At 42.4% G+C, this 19211-nt stretch overlaps 1 protein-coding gene across 4 annotated transcripts in view; it reads right to left on the bottom strand.

The window, feature by feature from the left end:
* Positions 1-11910: 11910 nt before the first annotated feature.
* smarcd1 (SWI/SNF related BAF chromatin remodeling complex subunit D1) overlaps positions 11911-19211 on the bottom strand; it is a 61523-nt gene continuing 54222 nt past the window's right edge. The window contains exons 12-13 of one of the 4 annotated variants that reach the window (XR_012102015.1): positions 18936-19069; positions 11911-17428 (exon numbers count right to left, since the gene is read on the bottom strand). Coding sequence is in view for 1 of the 4 variants with exons in the window: in XM_073071031.1 (XP_072927132.1) it covers positions 19022-19069 (48 nt within the window). In the remaining 3 variants the exon portion in view is untranslated. Of the gene's footprint in view, positions 19070-19211 lie in introns of all 4 variants that reach the window. The other 3 variants (XR_012102016.1, XR_012102017.1, XM_073071031.1) reach the window with 3 other exon arrangements.

The raw sequence follows: 19211 nt of genomic DNA, 5'->3' as shown, positions 1-19211 counted from the left end.
ACAACTTACAATGACCGATTAACCTACCAACTGGAGTTCAGGGAGAATGCAGTCATGGGGAGAATATACAAGCTCCTTACAGGCAAGGGCAGGAATTGAACCTGGGCTGCTGGTACTGTAAAGTGTTGTGCTACCGCGCCGCCCCATATGCACAGGTACATTCATGCACTTGTTCATATGACAACAAGAATCAGAAGGAGGAATGGGACTGATGAGACTGCTGGCATGGATCAGATGGGCTGAATGGCCCCTGTATCATAAGTATATTCTGCCAAGAGGTCAATAATTCTTTTAGCTATGAAGAGACTAGAAAGTGGCACTGAGGTAATAGCACAACAGGCATGGCATACACCTCTTTCTTGTGTTAAGACAGAGTCTTGGCAGTGTTAATGTATTCTCTGCAAGAAATCAGTGACACTGTTCCTTGCACTCCTATAAATTGCTTCCTTTTAAGGGGAAAATACATGGATTTGTCTATGGTAGCAATTGCTGCAAAGTCACAGCCTTTCAGGGTCAGCAGTGGTTCAGCCTCTGAGATACAATGCTCAAATTCTGCTCTGTGACTTAATCTAGAGTCTAGATTCTAGACTGATAAGAAAAAAATCTCATGGCATCATATTAAAGAGACTGGAGAGAGGTTGGTAAGGTGATAGCAGAATACTGTCTCTCACTGGGGGCAGAGGGAGGTGGGGCTGGGTGTTGATCAGAGAACATAGACTTAAGACCCTTGGCCAAAGGATGGGGGTGGGGAAAGACAAGAAGAATTTTGGTGAACTGTTTAGAAACATAGAAACAGAAAACCTACAGCACAATATAGGCCCTTCGGCCCACAAAGCTATGCCAACCACGTCCCTACCTTAGAAATTACTAGGCTTACCTATAGCCCTCTATTTTACTAAGCTCCATGTACCTATCGAAAAGCCTCTTAAAAGACCCTATTGTATCCGCCTCCACCATCGTTGCTGGCAGTCCATTCCATGCACTCACCACTCTGCATAAAAATCTTACCCCTGACATCTCCTCTGTACCTACTCCCCAGCACCCTAAACCTGTGTCCTCTTGTGGCAAACATTTCAGCCCTGGAAAAAGCCTCTGACTATCCACACAATCAATGCCTCTCATCATCTTGTACACTTCTATCAGGTCACCTCTCATCCTCCGTCGCTCCAAGGAGAAAAGGCCGAGTTCACTCAACCTATTCTCATAAGGCATGCTCTCCAATCCAGGCAACATCCTTGTAAATCTCCTCTGCACCCTTTCTATGGCTTCCACATCCTTCCTGTAGTGAGGTGACCAGAACTGAGCACAGTACTCCAAGTGGGGTCTGACCAGGGTCCTATATAGCTGCAAAATTACCTCTCGGCTCAATTCAATTCCACGATTGATGAAGGCCAATACACCATATGCCTTCTTAACCACAGAGTCAACCTGTGCAGCTGCTTTGAGTGTCCTATGGACTCGGACCCCAAGATCCCTCTGATCCTCCACACTGCCAAGAGTCATACCATTAATACTATATTCTGCCATCATATTTGACCTACCAAAATGAACCACTTCACATTTATCTGGATTGAACTCCATCTGCCACTTCTCAGTCCAGTTTTGCATCCTATCAATGTCCCGCTGTAACCTCTGACAGCCCTTCACACTATCCACAACACCCCCAACCTTTGTGTCATCAGCAAACTTAGTAAACCATCCCTCCACTTCCTAATCCAGGTCATTTATAAAAATCACAAAGAGTAAGGGTCCTACAACAGATCCTTGAGGCCTCCACTGGTGACCGACCTCCATGCAGAATATGACCTGTCTACAACCACTCTTTGCCTTCTGTGGGCAAGTCAATTCTGGATGCACAAAGCAAGGTCCCCTTGGATCCCATGCCTCCTTACTTTCTCAATAAGCCTTGTATGGGGTATCTTATCAAATGCCTTGCTGAAATCTATATACACTACATCTACTGCTCTTCCTTCATCAAAGTGTTTAGTCACATCCTCCAAAATTTCAAGCTGGCTTGTAAGGCACAACCTGCCCTTTACAAAGCCATACTGACTACTCCTAATCATATTATACCTCTCCAAATGTTCATAAATCCTGCCTCTCAGGATCTTCTCCATCAACTTACCAACTGCTGAGGTAAGACTCACTGGTCTATAATTTCCTGGGCTATCTCTACTCCCTTTCTTGAATAAAGGAACAACATCCACAACCCTCCAATCCTCTGGAACCTTTCCTGTCCCCATTGATGATGCAAAGGTCATCGCCAGAGGCTCAGCAATCTCCTCCCTCGCCTCCCACAGTAGCCTGGGGTACATTTCATCTGGTCCCGGCGACTTATCCAACTTGATCCTTTCCAAAAGCTCCAGCACATCCTCTTTCTTAATATCTACATGCTCAAGCTTTTCAGTCTGCTGCAAGTCATCACAACAATCACCAAGATCCTTTTCCATAGTGAATACTGAAGTAAAGTATCATTAAGTACCTCTGCTATTTCCTCCAGCTCCATACACACTTTCCCACTGTCATATTCAATAGGTCCTATTCTTTTATGTCTCATCCTCTTGCTCTTCACATACTTGTAGAATGCCTTGGGGTTTTCCTTAATTCTGCCCGCCAAGGCCTTCTCATGGCCCCTTCTGGCTCTAATTTCCTTAAACTCCTTCCTGTTAGCCTTATAATCTTCTAGATCTCTAACATTACCTAGCTCTCTGAACCTTTTATAAGCTTTTCTTTTCTTCTTGACTAGATTTAATACAGCCTTTGTACACCACAGTTCCTGTACCCTACCATAACTTCCCTGTCTCATTGGAACATACCTATACAGAGCTCTACACAAATATCCCCTGAACATTTGCTACATTTCTTCCGTACTTTTCCCTGAGAACATCTGTTTCCAATTTAAGCCTCCAATTTCCTGCCTGATAGCCTCATAATTCCCTTTTCTCCAATTAAACGCTTTTCTAACTTGTCTGTTCCTATCTCTCTCCAATGCTGTTGTAAAGGAGATAGAATTATAATCACTATCTCCAAAATGCTCTCCCACTGAGAGATCTGACACCTGACCAGGTTCATTTCCCAATACCAAATCAAGTACAGCCTCTCCTCTTGTAGGCTTATCTACATATTGTGTTAAGAAACCTTCCTGAACCCACCTAACCAACTCCACCCCATCTAAACCCCTTGCTCTAGGGAGATGCCAATCGATATTTGGGAAATTAAAATCTCCTATCACAACAACTTTGTTATTATTACACCTTTCCAGGATCTGTTTCCCTATCTGCTTCTCGATATCCCTGTTACTATTGGGCAGCCCATAAAAAGCACCCAGTAAAGTTATTGACCCCTTCCTGTTCCCAACCTCCACCCACAGAAATTCCGTAGACAATCCCTCCATGGCGTCCACCTTTTCTGCAGGCGTGACACTATCTCTGATCAACAGTGCCATGCCCCACCTCTTTTGCCTCCCTCTCTGTCCTTTCTGACACATCTAAAACCCGGCTCTTGAAGTAACCAAACCTGTCCCTGGGCTATCCAAGTCTCTGTAAAGGGCTTGATGGGGAAGGGCAGTGGAGGCAGACACATCACTTACCTGGCAGCCATATTCTTCAGAATCAGAGTCCGATGGACTTGAACAGCAGTAACTTTTGTTACTCGTAGCCCCCCTGAAGTTGGCAGCGGTGGGTGTCCTGGATTGACTTGGTGAGGGAAGGGGCTCAGATAGATGAAGGTGTGAAGGGTGTTCCTATCATGGTTGAATGGGATGGGGAGGAAGAAAGGCCAGACAGATAGGAGGGGTCTGAGGGGATGGGGCAGGAGGGAGGAATTGCCTCCCTGTAACTTTTTCCCAGTTCAACATTTTAGTTTTCATCTGCTCAGCAGACTGGAAGGATGCAAGAATGTTCCAGGATTAATGCAAGTGGCTGCTCAATGGTCAGCACAGACTCAATGGGCCAAAAGGCCTGCTTGCACCTATGTGTTTCAAATTTCATTGCACACTCAGACACAAATTAACAAGTCAGCCATCTGCACACTTGCTCACCCTTCTTGGAGAAGCCCCCACACAGACCCCAGTCCTGATGGCGATTCCTCCAGAGACAGTTGCTGTAACATGAACAGTTGGAGTCCACTCAGCCTTCTGAGTGTATCCCACCTTTCAGACAGATGGTAGGTCCACTTACTCCAAGCCCTTAGATATCCAAACCCAATAATGAATGGATGAGGACCAATGGATTTGCAGTCGCTGACCAAGGAACCAAGTCACCATCTTCCTCCTCACTCACCACTTAACCCTCTCTTCGATTCTGACCCACCTCCCAGCTCAGGCCCACACCCACCTCCTCACACCAACCCCATTCCCTGTATTGAACCCTGCACCACTCTCAGAACCCAATTCCTCCCTCCTGCCCCATCCCCTCAGACCCCTCCTGTCTCTCTGGCCTTGCTTCCTCCCCATCCCATTCAACCATGATAGCAACACCCTTCAACCCATCATCTGTCTCAGTCCCTTCCCTCACCAAGTCACTCCAGGTCACTCACAACTGCCAACTTCAGGGGGGCTGCAGATTAACACTTCCAAAGTTCTCCACAAGAACTCTGCCCCTTCAAAGGCATTGCATAGTGACAGACAACGTAGGCAGTTCTACCCACAACAAATTGGACAACTTCTGTCAGGCCAGTGTTCTCTTTCTGCAAGAGCACGAACAGTCCCACAGTACAAACAGGACATAGAACATAGAATAGTACAGCACAGTACAGGCCCTTCAGCCCACAATGTTGTGGTGACCAATATAAACCTACTTCAAGATCAATCTAACCCTTCCCTCTTCACAGAGTCCCCTGATGTTCCTTCAACTATGTCCTTTTCTTAAATGTCCCAATATATATTTGCCTCTACCACCACCACTGGCAGTGTGTTTGCTCTCTGTGTAAAATATCTGCCTATGACATCCCCTCTATACTTTCCTCCATTCACCTTAAATGATCCCCCTTTCATATTAGCAATTTTCACCCTGGGAAAAGTCACTGGCTGTCCACTCTATCAATGCCTCTTCGTCTTATATGTCTCTATCAAGTCACCTCTCACTTCTTCACTCAATGAAGAAAAGCTCTAGCTCATTCAACCTTTCCTTATCAGAAGGATGAGGTAGTTCTGAAGGAATGATTATAACAGTCACAGCCTGTGTTTAAACTGGATTTGGTGAGTGGTACAGACAAGGTCAGATGAAATTCAACCCTGTGAAGTCAAGTCATTATCAAGATTAAGCTTGGCAGATAGGCCACATGTGTTTAAACAGCCAGTTGATATATGCTGCAGAGTGCTGAGATACCCAAGAGAAAGGTGCCTGCCAAAGAGAGGGTCATTCTTCACTCAAAACGACCTTAGCTCAGTTGCAATCCCCTCCAGTGCCCTGGACTCCAACCCTTCCAGTTACTGTGAAGATTTCCGCAATCTTCTTGTCATGGCCTTCACAACGGAAGGCAGTCTGTAGCTCTTGAGAAAGGTCGGGTATGGCATAGACCCTTTGAAGTGCAGCTTCACAAAGGCCATCGCCTCCATCAGCCCCAGTTCCCAATCACACCACCACTCCCTACCCGTTGACTCCACGGCCCAGTCCATCGTAGAATCCGGCTGCTATGGCATTCAAGCTTTACAAAAACAAAATTAAGATATGGGTAACAGAGAAGGGGAGAGAAACACTAAGTAAAAGTGAATCAAAATATAGAACAATTTACACAGTGCTCCAGGGTTCCCAACACCCTAGAATGTATCACAATTAGTGTCAAACAGCACAGAAACAGGACCTTTTACCAAATGGCCCATGCCGACTAAGATTCCCATCTAAACTTGTCCCATTTAAGTCCTTATCCCTCTAAATCCATTCTATCCAAGTACTGTACCTCTTTTAAATGTTATTAATGCACTTGCCTCAACCACTTCCTCTGGCACATCATTACATATACCCACCACCCTCCTCATGAAAAAAGTTGCCCCCTCAGGTTCCTATTAAATCTTTTTCCTCTCACCTGAAACCTGTGTCTTCTAATTCTTCAGTCTCCAACCCTGGGGACAAGCCTGTGCACTGTCACCCTATCTATGCCTTTCAACACTTCTAAAAGATCATCCTTCATTCTCCTATACTCCAATGAATAAAGTCCCAAACTGCTCAACCTCTCTCCATAACTCAAGTCCCAGCAATATCCTCATAAAAGTTGTCTGCACTCTTTCAGCTTAATGATTATCTTTCCTCCAAAATTGAACATAATACTCCAAATGTGGCTTCAGCAATGTCTTATACAATTGTACCAGAAGCTAGCATGCCAAAAGCCTTCTTCACCACCCGGTCCACCTGCAGGTCCCTTTCAGAGAACCATGTACCTGTACTCTAGGTCCCTCTGTTGTACAACACTCCCCTGGGCCCTACCATTCACTGTGAAAGACCTGGCCTCATTCATCTTCCTAAACAACTTGTACTTATCCAAATTAAACTCTGTTTCTAACCCATAAGCAAACAAAATAACTTTATCTCTCTTGTGAATTCCAGATGAGTAGGCTCAGCTAGTTTACCAATGAATAACCTAGTTAACAGAAAGAGGTAGTGGCTTAACAAAAGATTTCATGAAAGGCTTCAATGAAATCAAGGTATCTCGATAGACATTCTCAGTGGAGGGACCCCATACCATTGCCACTAAACTCTTGCCTCTAGAGTACAGCAATCAGGAAGCTGCTTTGAATCAATTCCTTGTCAACTCCCACACCATCCCCAGTTTAGAGTGAATGGAACAACCATCCAGTCTCAATTTACCCTGGGTGAGATCAACCATTCAAATCGACGCCTCTGTTTTTCCTGACTTTGGCCCTTGAAAGCTCAGTGCTCTGCCACAAAGGGATACAGATAGGAATGAGGGTGTCACTGACAAAGTAAGAGTCCATACACTGCACCTTTAGTGCTTCAACAGTCAATTTTAATAAAGAGAAGTACTGTGATGCAGCTGTTACATCTCACAAGTCCTGGTTATGTGACCACTGACTCCAGGCAGACAATCTCTGAGTATTGATGATGACTGGGGTCACGCTACCCAGAAGGCAATGGCAAACTACTTCTGTAGAAAAAAATGCCAAGAACAATCATGGAAAGACCAAGATCACCCATGTCATAAGATATGGCACAAAATGAATGAACATTGTGATGCAAACATGAAAAGACACACCAGCAACTATACTTCATTATGATTTTGAGGAAATTTGGTACGTCTCCAATGACTCTAGCAAATTCCTAAACGTACGGTGAACTGGTTGCATCACCACCTGGTATGAAGGATCTAATGTATATGATCGAAAAAAAAGCTCAGAGGATTGTAGACTCAGCCAGCACAACCCTTGCCATCATTGAAAATATCTTCAATAAGCAGTGCCTCAAGAAAGCAGGCTCTTTCATTAAGGACCTTCACTATACATACCCTCTTCTTATTACTACCATCAAGGAGGAGATACAGGAGCCTGAGGACACACACTCAATGTTTTAGGACTTGCAGCTTCTCTTCTGCCATCAGATTTATGAACTCTCCATGAATGCCACCTCACTATTTTGCTTTCTTTTTGCACCGTTTACTTATTTTCTCATTGTAACTTCTCATCTTTTTGTCTTACATTGTACTGCTGCCGCAAAACAACACAATTTTAGTGATAGTAAACAATTCTGATCCTGATTAACATGTAATGATAACTCTTTTTCTCTCTCTGCGGATGCTACCTGACCTGCTGAGGGTTTCCAGCATTTCCTTTTATGCCAGATTTCCAGCATCTGCTATGCTTCGTATTTCAGAGTCCCAAGCTTGTGTTTTCTCACTCCCCCTCTGTCCCTGTTTATTAAAGAGATTTCTATTAATCTCTCATTACTAAACTTTTGGAATGTGGTTACTGCTGTGGGAAATGCAGCCAACAAACTCCCACAAACAGCAAAGTGAAAATGAAAATCAAACTGCTGCAGCTGTTGGAAATCTGAAATAAAAACAGAAAATGTTGAAACGCTCAGCAGGTCAGGTAGCATCTGTGGAGAGAGGAATAGTCTAGCTTTCCAATCAAGACACTTCATCAGAGAGAAAACATGTTGGAGAGAAGGGTGATTAATAGGACCAAGGGAGTATCTCAGATAGGGGGAAGCCAAGATTGCTATGGAGATGTTATTGGCGTCAACCAGTCGATGGATTAATCGGGGCAGTTAGAGAGTGAGAATACAAACAGAGGAGCATGACAAGATGTGCAATGTCAGGCTGTCTGACATGTCCAGTCGGCCAGGCTTACTTTTAAAGTGAGGTAATTCAATGGGCAAGTAGAGGAAGTTCCCTTATGTTGCAGTACTCAATATCAAGTCGAGAAGGCAGCAACATGGCCCAGACAGAAAATGAGTTGCAAAGCTCATGTTGGTCCCCCTTATAGGAAGCCACAGACAGAGTGGGAGCTGGATGGAGAGTTAAATAGGCAACAGAAGGAGGCTTTGGTCACTCCTGGTGCTCTGCAATGTTGTCACTCAGTCTGCATCTGGTGGAGGAAACCACATTGTGAACACTGAGTGCAAGACACTAGATTGGAAGAAGTGCAAGTGAATTGTTGCTCCAACTAGAAGGGCTGTTTGCACCCCCAGAGACTGGGAAGGAAAGAGATGAAAGGACAGGTTTGTGGGGACACGAAAGTGTCATGGAGTGGGAGGGAAGTTATGATTTGTGGTGGAATTTTGTTGGAGCAGGCATAAATTGTGAAGAATGATCTGCTGAATGTGGAGCAATACAATAATAATACTGAAGGAGCAGCACTGGTAAGATTAGATCTGAAGTTAATGTATTAGAGAAGGTTCACTGGACTGATACCTGGAATAGGTTGAATGAAGAAAAATGAAGCAGGTGGATGTTTGCTGGAGTTTTAAAGAATCATGAGACCCTGAGGGATCTTGATAGGTTGGATATGGAGAGGATGTTTCCATCTGTGAGATATGTGGGGCAACTTTTTTTTTGTTGATGCAAAAATCTTATCCAAAATCTTAGCTCGAAGACTTGAAAATATTTTACCATCTATTATATCACATGACCAGACAGGATCTATTAAAGATCGTTACTCACATTTTAATATACGTCGGTTATTGAATGTGATATATTCCCCATCCAAAAAAACATCAGAGTGTATATTATCCTTAAATGCAGAAAAAGCCTTTGATAGGATTGAGTGGAATTATCTTTTTAAGAACTTAGAAAAGTTTAATTTTGGGCCTAATTTTATTTGTTGGGTTAAATTAATTTACTTGTCTCCTACCGCTCAGGTTATTACTAACTCTCAAATTTCTAAGCCCTTTAAATTACAGCGAGGAACTAGACAAGGTCGCCCTCTTAGTCCTTTACTTTTTGCTTTAGCTATAGAACCCTTAGCAATAGCATTTTGAGAATCTAAGGACGTTTCTGGTATACTAAGGGAAGGTATGACTCATAAAATTTCATTATACGCTGATGATATTTTACTTTTTATCTCTAACACTGAAACTTCTTTACCTTCTGTTCTTTCCTTAATTTCCCAGTTTAGTTCTTTTTCAAGGTATAAGCTGAACTTACATAAAAGTGAGTTATTTCCTTTAAATGACCTAATGTCATCAAATGCCAAATTTCCGTTCCAAGTTGTTACAAGTCAATTTACATATCTAGGTGTAACAATTACTAAAAACTTCAAGAATTTATTTAAAGAAGACTTAAACCCCTTATTGAATTATGTTAAAAAGACGATTTCTAAATGGTCTCCTCTTTCTTTATCTCTAATTGGCTGAATTAATTCGATTAAAATGAAGATTCTTCCTAAATTTTTATATCTTTTTCAGGCCTTACCTATTTTTATTCCTAAGACCTACTTTGATTCTTTAGATTCAATTTTAACATCTTATATTTGGAATAACAAGCAAGCGCGTTTAAGTAAAGTTTACCTACAAAGAAATAAAGAGATGGGTGGATTAGCCCTACCCAATTTTAGGTTTTACTATTGGGCTGCCAATATAAGGAATATTACTTTCTGGTCTTATTATATTTATCGTAAAGATTGCCCATCGTGGGTCTCCTTAGAAGTTAATTCTGTAAAAAATTCCTCTATTGTCTCTCTTCTTGGATCATATTCTTCTTTTTCAGCAAATAAAATAACACATAACATAATTGTTAAGCAAACTTTAAGGATCTGGCCTCAATTTAGGAAATTTTTTGGTTTAACAAATTTTTCATTATCATCTCCCATTCTCCTTAATTTTTTTAAATCCCTTCCATGACTGACGAAGTCTTTAAGGATTGGGATGAACTAGGTATTAAGTGTTTTTGGGACCTGTTTATCTCAGGATCTCTTGCTTCATTTGACCAATTGTCAACTAAATTTGCACTCCCAAAAACACATTTTTACAGATACCTTCAAATTAGAGATTTCTTACGTTTCCAATTAACTACTTTTCCTATAGGTCCTGATAAAAATTTACTGGACGATCTTTTAAATTTAAAACCTTTTGTTAATGGTTCTATTACGGTATCTATAACTTGTTGATTGAATCTAGACAAGACTTTTTAGATAAAATAAAAAAAGCTTGGGAGGATGACCTAAATTGTCAGATTTCTGATGATAGATGGAATAAAATTCTTAAACGGGTTAATAAATCATCCTTCTGTGCTCGTCATTCTCTTCTACAATTTAAAGTGGTTCATAGATTACATTTCTAAACAGAAGCTGTCCAGTTTTTATCCGAATGTTTCTCCACTTTGTAATAAATGCAACTCTGCTGTTTTGGTTTTAAATGAAACATTTAATTCATATGTTTTGGTTTTGCCCTAAAATTGAAAAGTTTTGGTGGGAAGTATTCCATACCTTCTCACAACTTTTTAGGGTCCAATTTGACCCAAATCCCCTTACTGCCTTGTTTGGTATTATTGCAGATGAAGATATAACTTTAAATACTTCTAACCTACAGGTTTTAGTTTTACCTCTCTTTTAGCAAGGAGAGCAATCTGGCTTAAATGGAAGGAGTCTACCCCTCCCACACATCTTCAATGGCTACGTGATATTATGTCGTATTTAAATTTAGAAAAGATCCGCTGCTCAGTCTTAAATTCGAAACAATCTTTTTATGATATCCGGGGACCTTTCCTAAATTACTTTTCCAATTTATAAAGTTTAACAGTGCACAGACTTTTATGTATATTTTTATCTTCTCTTCTTAAGTGAATATGTTTTCTTTTCTAATTTATCTATTATCATCCATCAGCTTTTTTCTTTGGTAGTTGGTAGGGGGTTGACTTTTTTATATAAAAAATTTCTTTTATGATGTATGACCTATCTTTAAATTTTTGATTACAGAGTGGAAAACCTTTATGTGTTATGCTATAACATTTTGATCAATTTTATTACAATATATGAATGTACAGAAGTTATGTTGAGATGTATCTATGTGTTGCACTCTGTAAATCTTGTTTTTTTTCTGAATAAAAATATTGTAAAAAGACAGGTTGGATATGGAGAGGATGTTTCCATCTGTGAGATATGTGGGGCAACTTTTTTTTACAGAGCGTTGGCTGCCAGGGGTGATGGTGGAAGCAAATACAATAGAGGTGTCTAGAGGCTCTGAGACTGCACAGAGAATGGAGGGATATGTACATTGTGTAAGCAGAGGGGATTAGTTTAGTTAGGTGTTTAATTACTAGCTTAATTAATTTGGCACAGCATTGTCAGCCGAAGGTCCTGTTTCTTTGCTGTACTGTTCAATGGTCTAAGTAACACAAGGCTGTGAGCCCAAGTTGTAAACACTGACCTCCTTCTCGAGTATTGCATAGCACAAGAGCGAGGTGAAAACAGGTGAGGTGAGTGTTATGTTTATTCTTAATAAAGACAAACTTAGTGTGGGCTTATGTTAGAACATTTTATTACTGAACTGCTGCCCAACATTGTGTGCGCCACCTTTTTGGTCACAATCATAGCTTCCAGTTCCAGGTGAACCCCCTCGCATTGCCCACTGGGAAATGAAGTTCTTTATAATGCACATACAATAACACATTTTCCTCCTTAAAAGAAAAACAAACACAATACTATGTCCTCATAAACCTACAAGGAACAATAATCCTTTTTGACAAAGATATCTACATTCCGTAGCTGGTCTCTTTTCTTATTTTTCAAATTTTCAACTGTTCAGCATTTCAACTTCAATTGTAATGAACAATTACAGTTCCTTATCCACTCAGCAACTTCAATCAGTCTCTGAGGTGGTTTAATGGACCTTTTTGGTCTGTGCTTTGTTTCCACAGGTGTATTGCTTGCATTTGTTGCGTGTCTTCTGAGAACTCTGATCAACATATTCATTTTTTACATATACTGGCCCTTTTGATGAACTGAGAGGTGACACGTCACATCTATGGGTTGGAGCTTGTAGTCGTAGAACCACATGGTTCCTTCTCAGAGGTGTCCCTCACTCCATCTGGATCTGGTAGGAATATGGAGCTGCTTCCACTTGCACATATCCTTGCATGGACCATGTGCCAGAATAATGATCTTGGATTCACACTTGATCTCCAGGCTTCAGAACTGGTAGGCTTTTCAGTCTTGTCGTGATACTGTTTCTGTTTTTCTTTCCCTTCGCTTTAGCCAGTTTGACCTTGTGTGCTCCTTTCAGTGTCAAGAGGGTTTCATGCATTGGGAGGTTGATGTGAATGGATTAACCCATCAGCATTTGGGCTGGTGAAAGGCCATTCTGCAGAGGTGCACTTCTGTAAATCATTAAACTTCTGTGGAATCTTCTTATCCGTCTTGCACTTTCTTCATGAGGTCCTTCACTACCTTGACTAAACTTTCTGCTAGGTCATTTGATTTTGTGTGATGTGGACTTGATGTTATGTTGAAACCGCTAATTACTGGCAAAGGACTCAAAGTCACAGCTCAAAAATTGTGGACCATTGTCTGATACCACTTCACATGGAACTCCATGCCTCACAAACACAGCTTTCAGAAAGGTGATGACCGCTTTGCTGGATGTTGATTGCAGTGCTGTAACTGGAAAAGTGACTCTTCCCATTACAATCAAACAGATCCACTCCAACTTTGGTTCTGCTTGCTGCTTTGGTCAGAAGGGAAGGCATATTTTACATAAAGCAGTGGTCTGGCTGATGTCAAGGTTCATCCTTGGCCAGTACATCACTTCATGAGCTCTGTGTTTACAGTTTCCTCACCAAGTTGCCCTTTATGTATCTTCTGGAACATTTCCTTGCGTAGCCACACTAGAATCACAAACCTGTTCCCTTTGAAGACCATATTTTTCACTACTGACAGTTCAGCTTTGCATGCACAATAATCCCGAATTCACATTGGATAGTCATTCTTAGCTGCTGGCTATCCTTTCTTTATTGTAGCTTTGAGTTCTTTCATTGTTTCACCTGGCCCTGCTGTTTTCCTAATCTACTCTCGTCTATCAGGAGATACTGGAAGTGAGGTAACAATCACGTTAACATATGCCTGCATATCTGCATTAACATCTTGCTCACTCTTTTCTTCCTTGACGACTACTCGAGACAGCACATCAGCAGCAAACATATATCTTCCCAGTGTGTAGATCGTCTTCATGTCATATTTCTGCAGCCGTATCAATGTGCTCTGTATCCTCATGGGACAGTCATTCAGTGGTTTGGACATAAGTAAGACCAGTGGTTTATGGTCCATCTCCACTTCAAAAGCTTGTCCATAGATGTACTGATGAAAATTTTGCATGCATATGTGCTGGCGAGAAACTCTTTCTCTATCTGTACATATTTGTTAAGGGCTTATTAAAGCCCTTGATGCATAGACCACAGGTTGCCACGTGTCATCATGCTGCTGCGGTAGTACTGCTCCAAGACCGTACTGGGATGCATCAGCCGAGATCCTAGTACACCTTTCCAGATCATAAATCCTCAGTACAGGCTCTTCAATTAGGACTCTTCTCAGCTTCTAGAAATGCTCTTCTTGCTCGTGAGGCCAAATCCACTCATTACGCTGCTCAAGGGGTGACCTAAGTGGTGCTGATATAGTAGTAGACAGTCAAGGATTAACTTAGCTGGATAAATCACCATCCCCAAGAAACGTTTCACCTCCTCTTTGTTTTGGGGCCTCTCCATGTTTTCAACGGCTGACGTCTTTCTTGGGTCAAGTGTCATCTCCTTTTTCAGAATATGACATCTCCTATGACGATCAAACTTACACTTCTCTTTACTTAATTTCAAATTGACATTCTGTGTCACGTCAAGCATTTGTCTCAGTTGTGTAACATGTTCATCCTTGGTGGATCCCCAGATGATGATGTCATCCATCATGGTCTCGGCACCAGATATACCCTCAAAGATCATGTGGATGGTCTTATGGTAGACTTCTGGTGTGGGCAGAATCCCGTATGGTAGCCGAAGAAAGCGATATCTTCCCTGTGGTGTGTTAAAAGTACACAGTCTCGAACCTGCCTCATGAAGCTTCATCTGCCAAAACTCAGAGGACACATCGGGTTTGCTAAACCACTTGGTACCTACAAACTGGAATATGATCCCCTCCTGTGTTGGCAACTTAAAATGATAGCTTGATAGCTTTATCGAGCTTTCTTGGCTCTAGACATATCTACACTGCTCTGTTTTTGTTTTGCACAATGACCAGTGAGCTCACCCAGTCTGTTGGCTCATCAGTGTTCTGTATGACATTCATCCATTCCACTTGTGCTAGTTCTTGCTTAAGTTTATCTCTAAGTGGAAACGGAACTTTCCTGCATGGACAACAGGAGTCACTGTCTCATCTGTATGAATTTTGTGTACACCAGTTAAACATCCGAGCCCCTCAAGAATATCTGTGTACTCTTTCATGAGTGTTGTGTGACCATCTCAGGTCTGTGAAGCCACTATGAAAACTCTTCACCAGGTTGAGCTTTTCACATGCACTCGGACTTAATATTGGGTGTACTCACTTTTCTACAATTAGTAGCAGTGACTTTAGGTGCTGCCCCTTGTACTTGAAGGTCACTATAGAGCCTGCTTTTAGAGCCTGTGTCAAATCTTTTTCACACAGCAATATCTCTCTGAGTCCATCATCTGAAATTCTGCAAACTATTCTGCCCCTAACTTGGGCGTTTCTCAAATCTCCAAATTCACAGGACGTACTCAGTGTGTGAAGCTCAGCTAAATACTGGTCAAAGATAACACCTTGTTTCTGGTCACAGGGGGAAAAAAATTATATCTCTCAAAAGTGGTCTTTTTATTTGGGACAAAATACTCCTCAAATTTTGTCATCAGAGTATCCAACATAAAAGCTGTCTCATCAATTTGAAAGCTGTTATAGATGTTCAAAGCATCTTCACCGATTACATGCAGAAAAATAGACACTTTCAAATCTTCATCAGTCTCTTCTGCTCTGCTAGTAGTTAAATATATATTAAATCACTGTTTGAAGTGTTTCCAGTTATCAGTTAGATTGGTGCAGGAGGACTTAGTTTATCCATGACGGGTACTCTCAGTCTCTCACCTGAATCTCTCTTGGTGAATCCGGTGACTGCTGAACCTCGGGAACAACATGCTCTCTCACCTCACTTGTCAGCTTCTCTCCATTGTAACCAGCATCCGACCTCACTTGCTACTAGACAATAGACAATAGGTGCAGGAGTAGGCCCTTCGGCCCTTCGAGCCAGCACCGCCATTCAATGTGATCATGGCTGATCATCCACAATCAGTACCCCGTTCCTGCCCTCTCCCCATATCCCTTGACCCCGCTATCCTTAAGAGCTCTAACTAACTCTTTCTTGCACCTTTTGTGCTCATGCACACATTTCTCAGTTGCGCACGGTATTCATTTACTCTCTACGCTTAGCCCTCACACCGTCTTCTGACACCATGTTATGTCTGTAGTTAATAAAAATAAATTTGGTGTGGGTTTATGATAGAACATTTTATTACTGAACTGTGCACCACCCAGCCACCATTGTAGCTCCTGGTTCTAGGTGAACCCCTCACATTGCCCACTGGGAACTGAAGTTCTTTGTTATGACAACATAATAACACAATGAGAACACTGGTACAGTGATTACGTTACCAGCTTTATGTGGGAAGCTATTGGTCCCGAGAAATTAGTTTGAATCTCAGCAATGGCAACTGGGGAATTTAAATCCAGCAAATGAGGCAATAAAGCTAGTGATCATGAAGCTCATGGATTGCAGTTAAAAACCTATCCGGTTCCCTAATGTTCTTCTCCTTTTGACATGGTTGGCTTTCGATCTGGGCTGGGTGTATGCCGCAGGCTGCGGTGCTAATGCACGGTGGGCCCTTTGTCTCTGCAGGTCTTTTGCGTCCGGTATGTCAAGGTTCTCTCTAAGCAGCTTCTCCACGAAGGGAATCACCAATCCGAGTTTACCTTCAGCTCCTTCGGGAACTCCACAGATCCTCACATTTTCCCCTCTTGGTCTATTAGCTTCCATTGGAGCTGCTCTTGTAGCTTCAGCATTTCTGCTATCACTTCCTCTGCGTTTTGCAGTCTCTCCTCAGTCCCTACAATCCTCGCTTCAGCTTCATCTAACCTCAAATTAGTTTTTGCTATTTCTCCTTTAATACCTTCCAGCTGTTTGTTGTTATCTCGTCGAAAATCACGAATCTCTCTGAGAATCAAAGACAGGTTCACCGATTCTTCCTCACGATCTCCGTCCTGGTTAGCCGTGGAGAGGCTAGGCCCCTCATCTTGTTGTGTCTCGTTGTATTTATCAGCCTTCTGAGCGGGCTTTTTATTCTTTTACTTAGACGTCATCCTTGCCCCTTTTATTGATATGGTTATACAATACTGAATATTTGTCTAATTTTGACTTTGGGGCAGTTTACATTCATTTTTGTTGAGAGACCTTTCCCTACGCTGCCATTCCCCTGGTGACCCAGAAATCCTCGACATGGTTGGCTTTCAATTGCCTCTGTGATGACCCAAATCATGACTCAAGTTGAGGGATGGACAAGAAGTGCTGTGCTTCCCTCTGGTACACAGATCCTGTGAAAGCAATGACATGAGAAAATGAGGAAAAGATGACCCTTCTCATGACTGTGGGGTTGACATTATACTTTAATGAGAGAGATAATGAGAGCGGAAGGCTGGATGTGACAAATCAACTGATCACATTCCCTAAAAGATCTGCATCTTCTACTGTGGCCAGCAACTCAAACACTTCCACCTACAAAGCAATGGACGACAAATATTAGAAGGGAGAACTGAAGTTACGCACAGGCTAAACTAGTCCAGAGTGAAGCAAGCATTCACAGAACAGATATAGAATCCAACTGGTGTATGTGTGAATAATTGTCATAACTCCAAGTGACCGAGATGCAAGAGACTGCGTTTGCTGGCATCTGGAACACACAATCTTTTAGAGGAACTCAGTAGCTCGAACAGCACCTGTGGGAGAAAAGGAATTCAACGTTTCAGGTCAAGACCCTGTCTCAAGACTGAGTGTGGAGAGGGGAGGTGGGCAATATAAAGAGAATAGGGGGAGTGATGAGTCGGGAGCCAGGAGTGATTGGTAGAAAGAGGAGTGATGAAAGATAATGGGCAGGTTGTGACAGGTAGGGGAGGGGAGCAGGGATGGAGTTTGAAGGCAGTAGCAGGTGGATGATATACAGATGGAGGCAGACAGAGAAAGAGAGAGGAAATAAGAGGTAGATGAAGCTAGGTGGGGTGGTAGGGGGAAGGGGAATGTGGAGGTGCGGACAGCTGCAGAAGGGAGAGAAGCAGGAACAGTAGGGGCTGCCCATACTGGAATTTGATGAGTTAAGAATGAATTTAGTTAAGAATTAAGAATTGGTCACTAACAAACACATGGATTGGGACTTTAGGAGACTACAATACAGGAAAAGGGACTGAAGAGAGAGGAACACTGGAAGAACTCAGCTAGTCAAGCATCTATGGAGGAGAATAAGCTGTAGACTTTTCGGACTGAGACCCTTAATCAGGACTGAAAAGTAAGAGAGCAGAAGACAGAATAAGAGTAAGTCCTTCCAGGTGAGGCAACACTTCATCTGCCATTCTGTCAGAGTCATCTACCGTATCTGGTGCTTCCAGTCTGGCTTCCTCTCCACTGGGGAGACCTGATGCAGATTGGGGGACCTCTTTGTAGACCATCTTTGCTCTGTCCTCTGCAAAAGGCAGGATCACCTAATGGCTACCCATTTCAATTCGACTTCCTATTCCCATTCTGAGATGTATGTTCATGGCCTCCTCTACTACCAGGATGAGGCTAAACTCAGGTTGGAGAAGCAACACCTAATATTTCATTTGGGTAGCCTCCAACTTCTTTTCTGTCTTTCGGAAATTTCTCCTCCTTCCTCCTCTGGCTAGCCTCTCACCTTTTCTCTTCTGCTCACCTGCCCATCACATCCCTCTGGTTTTTCTCCTCCTTCCTTTTCTTCCATGGACCACTGTCCTCTCCTATCAGATTCCTTCTTCGGCCTTTTAGCTCTTCCAACACCCTTGCTTCCAACTTCTGCCATTAAATGCCACAACCAAGGTTGGTCTCCGCCTTCGCTCTTGGCGAGTGAGATAGAAATTTGACAAGACTAGCTCAGTTGGGCTGCAGTTTTCTCACCATTTGATGTATATAGCAATTCAGCACAGTAAAGTGATTCATCAGAATGATCACCATTAGAATCTGACACCAAGCTACAGACGGAGATCCTACAAAGGGGGAATCAAACAGCTGAAAGCAGAGACATGCTTAATAGAGCAAGAATGGTGGCGTAGCTGAGGAAAAGAATTCCAGAGCTCAGCTAAAGGCACAGCCACCAAGCGGAAGAATGCTGATGGTGTTGAGACAAGGACAACTACTTAGTAACTCTGGAAAACTTGTTGTATTCTCTCAAGCCAAGCCGAATGGCACTCACCAGGTTTCCTGGTAGTTTGTACTCACGTTCTCATGCTGTGTGATTAGACAGTAGTTTCTGACAGTCTAACATCTCTTCAAACAGCCCCATTTTAACAGCTTCATCAAACTTCTTATCTCTGACCACAATTTCTCCAACTATTTTTCTGACGACTGATCCCCTGGAAGAGATTGGGAGGAAATAAAGTTGTCAGAAAACAGCATAAATTTATGAAAAGAGCAAAGACATACAATACCTTCACATTAAATTCCAGAAGTAACTGCATAAATATGGTCGCTGTTGTAATTGGTGTGTGGCAATAA

Source organism: Hemitrygon akajei, chromosome 18 (genome assembly GCF_048418815.1).
Source record: "Hemitrygon akajei chromosome 18, sHemAka1.3, whole genome shotgun sequence".
NCBI lineage: Eukaryota > Metazoa > Chordata > Chondrichthyes > Myliobatiformes > Dasyatidae > Hemitrygon > Hemitrygon akajei.
The sequence above is the reverse complement of the archived record's forward strand: the minus strand, read 5'-3'. Positions and strand labels throughout refer to the sequence as shown.